Raw genomic sequence first — 8925 nt, forward strand, 5'->3', positions numbered from 1 at the left:
TGCTAGCCGCCAAATCTCCCACGGAGACACGTGACTGGTTTGGATGTAAGCACAACGTGTATTTGCACAATTCTGACAGAAGCAGCATATGCTTACATTCCACTGGATTAATGATGAATTGACAATGGTGATGAGGATGATAGTTATGAGGATGATGATGGTGATGGATTGATGATAACGATGTTGATATGCCATAGATAGAAATTATTATCATGAATAAGTATGGTGAATAGCATCATCCGGTAGTGCCGTGCAATTGCATCAAGGCCGTGATCATATTGAGACTCTGAAACGGTAAAAAAAAATCTGAATTGCATTTCTGCTCTTGAGCGCGGGCACACGGTGACAAATTGTAAACGTTTTCAAGACGAAACGAAATAAAACAGTACTGGTAGCTGCGTAATTCCCAGACGGGCGATAAAATATCTGTTTGTATTGCACGTGAACCACGGTGGCGCTCAACGTTACCAGCTGGCAACAGATTTACCGCATGATAAACCCCAGAGAAAGACCATGAAATGGATTTACTTATTTTCCACCTGAGGATAATATTAAACAGTCGCAGGCTGCAGCAGGTCAGGTATCCAGTTGAAAGCCATAAACTATCTTCTTGGTTCTTTCGGTAAAGTCACGTAGAAGGGAAATAATAAAAATAAAACATAATAAAATAAAATTATATTATGTTTCATTTTTATTATTTTATTATTTCCCTTCTACGTGACTTTACCGAAAGAACCAAGAAGATGAATCCCTGCAGTCACGAAAGCTTTAAATCGAAAAGCCATAAACTCAACAACGTTTTAGTATTTTACCATGTCAGGCTCACCGAGCTGTGTAGCTCTTTCTCAGAAGCGACTTAGCTATCACAAATGATAGTCCAACGAAGTAGCTTATCATGTGGACATTTACAGCAGTCAATTGTGCGTATGCGTCTACGTATGCTGAACTTATTTCGCACCGTAGGTCGCTGCCGGCCGTGCCAATCGGATGTGCGAGTGTTGAATGTAAATGTGGAGAGAAAAACCGGAGGACCCGGAGAAAAATCCAGGCAGCTATGAGGAGAGAGAGAACACACAAACTCCAAATGTGCAGGTGTCAGGATCGGGATCGAACCTACGAGCTCCTGCATACTAGCCGAGGGAGGGAGTTGACGTCTCCCCATCGTTGCGAGATGTTAATGTTATAAAAGACACAAGGCTACCACCACCACCACTGCTTCAGAAATGTTCATCACCCTCACATGGAATTCATCACCTTCACATGGAATCATGCACAATCAATCCACCGCTGGATCAAGCACTTCCGAAGCAGTCAAAAACATTGATGGCCATCATCCCCTAAAAAGCCACCCCCTCCCCCCCCCCCAAGCTCAACGTTAATTCAGAGTGATATTTGTAACCAGTCCTGAGAACCCTCCGTCCCTTCACCGAACCCACACTGACCGTCGTGGTGCAGTATGGTCGAACATTTAAACGCGGAGTCTCTCGCAACCACCAGCTCGATTCGCGAGTGATTTCTGGGTCGGATCGAGCGACTAAAAAAGTGTGGAGGAGGAGGGGGGGGGGGTGCACGACACACATTTTTTGCTAGCACAAAATCGGACTCGGAAATCAACGGAAATGATCACGGCCAGTAGGGGAGGGTGCGAAAGTTACAACAACAAATACAAAAACACGATTGGAGTGCAAACTAAAAGATATAAAAAGTTACTTTTTTTTATTTTACCGCGTAAAGCCCACTGGGCTAAACGCTTCTTTTTCAAAAGCCGCCTGGCCACAAATGATAGCTCCACGCGGCCGCGGGGTGAACACACAAACTCCAGGTATACAGCAGCAGGCGTCGGGGTTGGGATCGAACCCCTGACCTTTTGCATACCAGGCGAGGTAGAAAAAATCACGCCACCATGGCGCCCCTTAAATAAAAAGTATAAAAGTAAAAATTGCACAAGTACATTAATTCCCAAGCTTGTTTTATAGGGGGAGGAGGAGGAGAAGGGGGCTCAGCCCTCATCCAGGGGTCGCACCGTGTGTGCGTGTACACACGTACAGCGAGCGGGCTGCCGTGAGGCACTCTCCCTTTGCAGCCGGAGCTGATCCGAGGCTACCACGGACAAACACGCGGAGGAATGCGCGGCAGGGAGCGAGACCGCCCGTGCACTGACCTGGCACGCACCGCCGTTTTGACTTTTACACCTCTTTCCTCCCCCCCCCCTTCCACGTACACTCCCAACTCCCCGCGAAAATCACAGGGACCTGATTAAGAAGCTCCTGGCTTCGGACCGCACCAGACGGCTGGGCAACATGAAGGTACGGTATGCGGCCGCATCGCAAAGTCAGCACAGGTGTGTGTGTGTGTCCGTGCACACGCGGCATCCGTGTGGAGTGGAGCGGTCGTGTAGTAGCGCTCAATGCCCTGTGCTACCAACCCCCGGCCGCACGAGTTCAATTCCCGCTCGCGGCCAACGCCAACCGCCAACCGCCGGTGATGATTATCTGAACTGGTCCTGGTCCTCCCCTAGGTCGGCTCGGCCTCAAATGAGTACCTGGTGTAGCGTGTAAAATCATCGCCGGTGGGGAGACGGCCACCCACCGCCTCACAATACCGGAAGAGGGGAGATCTGCATCGAATTTTATTGTATTGTATTGAGAAGCGTATTGTTACACAGCAGACGAAAACCAGGACTGTTAATGTCCCAGGAAGACTTTAAACTAAAGTATTATAAAACTAAATGTTATTCTACCAGGTAAAGCCCACTGAGCTGTTTAGCTCTTTTTCATACAGTGAGGGAAAAAAGTATTTGATCCCCTGCTGATTTTGTACGTTTGCCCACTGACAAAGAAATGATCAGTCTATAATTTTAATGGTAGGTTTATTTGAACAGTGAGAGACAGAATAACAACACAAAAATCCTGAAAAACGCATGTCAAAAATGTTATAAATTGTTTTGCATTTTAATGAGGGCGATAAGTATTTGACCCCTCTGCAAAACATGACTTAGTACTTGGTGGCAAAACCCTTGTTGGCAATCACAGAGGTCAGACGTTTCTTGTAGTTGACCACCAGGTTTGCACACATCTCAGGAGGGATTTTGTCCCACTCCTCTTTACAGATCTTAAGTGACCTGGCCACAAATGATAGCTCGGCCAAGTGGCTTGTCATCGTGTGGACATTCATAGCAGCCAAATACTCCAAACGCGTGATGTTGATTCTAAATATGAGGATAAAAACCGGAAGACCTGGAGGAAAATCCACGGGACCATGCGGGGAGACAGACAAGCAAACTCCAAATATATAGGCATCGGCGTCGGGATCGAACCCACGACCTCCTGTATTCCAGGCGAGGCAGTTAACATCTCGCCACCGTGACTTACACGTTTCTGAGGACAGCTACATGAACAATGTATCCTGGTATAAGCAGGACAGGTGGCAACCCGACTCTGGGCAAAGGTGTAGACATCACCGGATCCTCAAAGCACCAAAGGCTACCAAATGTCAGGGAGGCTCAACTGAGACATGGTCAGCTGGCATCATCCCGATCAACTGACCCCATCATCTCTTTCTCCAATTTTATATGAAGTGTAAAAACTATAGTTCTTATCCGCTTTGGTATCATTTGTGTTCTTAAGCGATAGCGTTGCACACAGATACTGTTATGTTTCGATTTAAAGCTTTCGTGACTGCAGGGATTCATCTTCTTGGTTCTTTCGGTAAAGTCACGTAGAATGGCCGTCCTCAGGTGAAGAATAGACATGTTCTTCACCTGAGGACGGCTGCTTGCGTTGTGGCCGAAGCGTCGTGAGAATTATTTTATTATGTTGTATTTTTATTATTTTATTATTTCCATTCTACGTGACTTTACCGAAAGAACCAAGAAGACTGTTATGTTTGTTTTTTAGAAAATATATTTTTGAAAGAGATTTAATGGCACTCATGCCCATAGACGACACCGCTCTGGGCATTGACAATGGGAAGTTGGGTGGCAAGTTTGACTGCGATTGGTTGTCGATATCTTGTAGCGTGTTTGTTTCTTCGCGAAAAACTTGTAAGGTGTCCTTCGAAATTAATATTTTGCAGACGTAGCAACCGTGTAACCTATCGGCTCCCATAAAAAAATAAAACAACTTGAACGATTTCCTTCATTGGAGCGGTCATTTATTGCTCCGTGGCAAAAAATTGATTTGCGATTGATATGGAGGAGCCATGTGCGGTGTGGTTTGGTTATTCAGGATGGGGCAGAAGATGTTAAGAGGCACCGGTGGTTTAAACACGTCGACTGGGCGCTGGTTCCACAGCGCAAGCTCAAGGTGAGACAGTCTCTTAACGTGATCTCCCAGCTTAATCTCCAATCACAATCTCCATTGCAATCTCCAATCACAATCTCCCATCGTGATCTCCCATCACAATCTCATCGTTATCTCCCATCGCGATTTCCCATCGCGATTTCCCATCACAATCTCCCATCACAATCTCCCAAATAATCCAACAAATACCAATAGTTTTGGTGAACGTCAGGAATAACGTTCTCAAGGTCCCTTCTTCCTCTGGCAGTCTGCACTGCCCATTTGTCAAGGGCGGAGGAAAGAAAAGAGCCAGGAGTGGAGCGTGAAGAAGTCACGCCACGAATATCTTTCAGCAACGCCCGTCTCCGCTGGTGGCCCCAGGGCCGCAGCCAGTGAAGGAAATTCCCCGTTACCTACAGCGTAGACACGCGCGGTCTCTCTGCGCGCGGACACACCGCTAGACACAGACAAGCACCCAAACTGTGTGGCATAATGAACACGCAGTTGGAATGCTCGCACGATGTGTTTTTTTTTGTACCCGCTCGACTTGCTCCCGTTTCCTCTCGCGCGCCTCGTGCCACGTGTGTGTGTGTGAGTGTGTTTGCGCATCTGCGCGAGGAGGCTTACGCGCTCGGAGGTTCGGAGAGCCGTAAGGCGCTGCAAGGATGGGTGGTGGTCGTGGGTTGCTGAGGAGATGGAGTCTGCCTCAGTGGCCCGCGATCACAAATCACTATTTAACTCCATCACAAAAGTAACCTGCAGCGCCACACCTATTACCATCATTAGGGGAAAAAACGGTGATCCGATCTCCGACCCCCAGGAACAGGTTTGCAGATTTGCTGAGCATTTCTGTGAGGTCCTGGGGAAGGGGAAATACTCAGCCAGGAAAACATCATGACACAAAGTGGGGATGACCCTGCTGAGGCTGCGGTGCCTCAAATATTGGAAGAAGTCACCCCCTGTGAGTGGCTGGCTGAGGTGCCATCTGTTGAGGAAGTATTGAAGGTGATCCAGAGTCTGAGACCAGGAAAGGCACCGGGCAGAGATGATCTCCCAAGCGAAATGCTGAGGGAGGGTGGCGTTTGTGCACAGACTACCCTATATGACATTATAACAACAGTCTGGACCACTGGACGGATTCTGCAGGATTGGAAGGATGCCCTGGTGGTCCCCTTCTCAAATGAGTACCTGGTGTGATGTGTAAACATCAGTCAAGCCTTCGTTCAGTGGGAAGTCCCTCATTCCTCTATGCTGCCCTGAAACTCCCTTCTCCAAACCCCTCGGCGCTGTCAACTCTTAAGTCCTGGATCTTTGTTCCTCCACCCGCATCTCCGATCAGCACGGTTGGCTACGTACGGTGAAAAAGATAAGTTCAACATACATACAACGGCGGCCGGGCGTAGTGCTGGCCACCCCACCCCCCTCGTGTGCCGTGCCGGCCTTCGTAGGTGCTGCTCTCTGCACGGCACTTTCCCCAATGGAGGAATCTTCGTTTGATTTGTATTTATTGTTGCATTGTGTGTGCCTGTTGTCGTCTGTCGAAGCCTCCCATAATCCCCAAGGTGTCGCACGCCGGGGACATTTCCAACTTTGAGTCTTACCCCGAGGAGGACTGGAAGGACGCCGCCGTCATCCCGGCGAAGGACAGAGAGCCGTTCCGTGACTTCTGACAACACTCGCCGCCGTCTCTTTTCGGGTTTTTTTCGCCCGACGCGGTTTTCGAACGGCGGTCGAAATCAACGTGCGGCGAAACGTTGCGTGTATATGATGTCCGACTGGCAGCGTGACTGCGGTACAGCAGGATGTGTGAACATCCACGGATAATGACGGTTACCGTCAAGCGGGGGGGTGCCACGGTGGCGAGATGTTAACTACCTCGCCTGGTATACTGGAGGTCGTGTGTTGAATCCTGACCACCGACACCTGTATATTTGAAGTTTGCATGTTCTCCCTCCTTGTGGTCACGTGGATTTTTCTCCGGGTCCTCCGGTTTTTCAACGTGCGTTTTAGAGTATTTGGCTGCTATACATTTCCATGTGATAAGCCACTTCGTTGGGTTATAATTTGTGGCCACGGTGCTTCTGAAAAAGAGCTACATAGCTCAGTGGGCCTTACTTAGTAAAACAATAATACCAGCTTGAGCTAAGGTCCTAATCAACACGAACAGCTCATGAATCTAAAACAGCACCACCAAATGTCACTTGAACGATCAATTTGCCTACCAACTTAATTATTTTACACAGCCATGAAATACAACACCATTTACATCTGTCTATATAGCGTCTAAATGCAACCGTATATCTCCAGAAGCTTCAACGCACGTGCAAACAAATGGGTTGGGAAATCTTAAGTCTTGACTCGAACAATGGCAGCAGCAGCTGAGTCTCGCGAAGGCGATTTCAAGACACGGAGAGCATTCCAGACGGCCGCCAGAGGCGGTGCAGCCGAGAACGGAGGCGACCTCCTCCCCCACGTGGCAACGACGAAGGTCGATGGCGCGTGGGAGGCGTTGTCGGATGGAGGAGGCCCTCCTCGTGCGCAGAGTGAAGTGAGACGTCAATAGGTGCCGTCGATTGTGTGGCATTACAACATTGGGGTTGTCAGTGTGGATGCCACCCACAGCTGTGTTGCGGTCAGGCGGCCCTCCACCCGAATGGGCTGGCACTACATGACGCACTACTTTTATCGCTTTTGTCGTGAGTTAAATTCAGGCGCACACTGGACTTTGGGGGCAACACTATTTATTAGCTAACACAACAGGTCACACTTAACATAACGACTTAAGGTGGTAGCCACCGTTCCTAACTTAGCTAACCCACGGGGGGTACTACATCACTGGACCAGGACAGCCCAACACGCTGCCTGGTCCGCTAGCGGAGAGCGGAGAGCTTCATCCCAGAGATGACCCAGCAGAACAGCCCAGCACAGCCCAGCACAGCCCAGCACAGCCCAGAACAGCCCAGCACAGCCCAGAACAGCCCCGCTCTACGTCCACGCCCCGCTCATAACCACTCCGCGTGTGGCCGGCTCCGCCCCAGGCCACGCCCCCCTTCCCGATCCTTCGATCGGGAAGGCCCGAACCCAAACCACGTGACCCCCCTGGGCAACTGGCCCCCCTTTATCCGGTCACGTGTCCTGTTGGGTTCAGTAAAGTGTCACGGCCCGACACGACCCCCGTGACACCTGCCTACAGCCCCCATATCGAGCCAATACAGTAGTGTCGTTCTACTACACTACACTTATAGTAATAGGTTTTTACCTATATTACTATATTTTGCCACTGGTAAAGGAGGTGTCTCATAGTGTAAATGCTTACCCCGAGCTCTCAATACTCAGATAGTGCACTGTTTTTGAGTTGTACGCCTTTTGGCGTCATCTGGTCCAACACCAATGGAGACTAGGCTCTAAGAAAAGCTGTCTCGGGTGTGGACCAATCAACTTCAAGGACAGTGCATATCATTATCATTATCAGAGTTGTTTCTTTTTGTTTGCATTTTGACTGCTTGTGTTGTGGTTATTGCAAACATGATGCCTTGTATAAAGGTGTCAGTTTTTGTACCAGTTGAAAGGGTAAAAACCTATTACTATATTTTGGCACTGGTAAAGGAGATGTCTCATAGTACACTACACTTTCTTCCGAAATGTATGTACATGTATGTTGTACTTCTTGGGCTTGGCACCGTACGTAGCCAACTGTGCTAATCGGGGCCAGGACAACAAACTAGACGCACGAAAAGCAGCGCTAAAGAAATGAGCTGACGTATGTTGAACTTCTTTCGCACCGCACGCAGCCAACTGTGCACATCGGAAAGTGCGGGGGGAAGGACGGCAAACGAAACGCACGCGACAAAAAAAGCAGTTGTACAGAAATGAGTTGATGCACGTATGTTGAACTTCTTTGGCACCGTACTCGTTCCGAGGTGCGGGGGAAAGACGGCAAAACTAAACACGCGCACGCACTAAGAATGTTCCATCAACGACAGCTGGCAAGGACTCGCAACACAGTGGGTGCAGTGTGCGCCGCTGTACTTTGACTTGGTCGACTACCAGGAATACATAACAGAGAGGGGGGGAGGGGGGGGTTTAGGTTATATGGCGTAAATATAAAAGCGTCGTTAAACCCGCCACTAGCCGACACGGCGAGTTAGTAAAGGTTTGTCACGTAAACAGAACGTGACAATTCTTGTTACTAATACAATACATGGTTAAATTTCGATTTAAAGCTTTCGTGACTACAGGGATTCATCTTCCTGGTTCTTTCGGTAAAGTCACGTAGAAGGGAAATAATAAAATAATAAAAATAAAACATAATAAAATCATTCTCACGACGTTTCGGCCACAACGCAAGCAGCCGTCCTCAGACTCTTGTCTTCCCGACAGACCTGTTCTTCACCTGAGGACGGCTGCTTGCGTTGTGGCCGAAACGTCGTGAGAATTATTTTATGTTTTATTTTTATTATTTTATTATTTCCCTTCTACGTGACTTTACCGACAGAACCAAGAAGAACAATACATGGTTGTTGTGGATTTGACAAACCTCACTAGTTGGCTGTGTCGGGTGGTGGCGGGTTTAACGACACATTTATATTTACGCGATCTAACCCCCCCAAAACAACTGTTATGGGTGACATTCGTCGCTACAGCC

At 48.5% G+C, this 8925-nt stretch overlaps 1 protein-coding gene across 1 annotated transcript in view; it reads left to right on the forward strand.

Moving 5' to 3' along the window:
• PRKX (protein kinase cAMP-dependent X-linked catalytic subunit) overlaps nt 1–7691 on the forward strand; it is a 35139-nt gene extending 27448 nt beyond the window's left edge. Inside the window, exons 6-8 of the mRNA XM_078616522.1 lie at nt 2249–2306; nt 4227–4304; nt 5825–7691. Of these exons, the coding sequence (XP_078472648.1) occupies nt 2249–2306; nt 4227–4304; nt 5825–5950 (262 nt within the window). The 3' untranslated portion in view covers nt 5951–7691. The remainder of the gene's footprint in view (nt 1–2248; nt 2307–4226; nt 4305–5824) is intronic.
• Nucleotides 7692–8925: the final 1234 nt, after the last annotated feature.

This window comes from Lampetra planeri, chromosome 51, assembly GCF_965212315.1.
Source record: "Lampetra planeri chromosome 51, kcLamPlan1.2.h2, whole genome shotgun sequence".
Taxonomy (NCBI): Eukaryota; Metazoa; Chordata; class Hyperoartia; order Petromyzontiformes; family Petromyzontidae; genus Lampetra; species Lampetra planeri.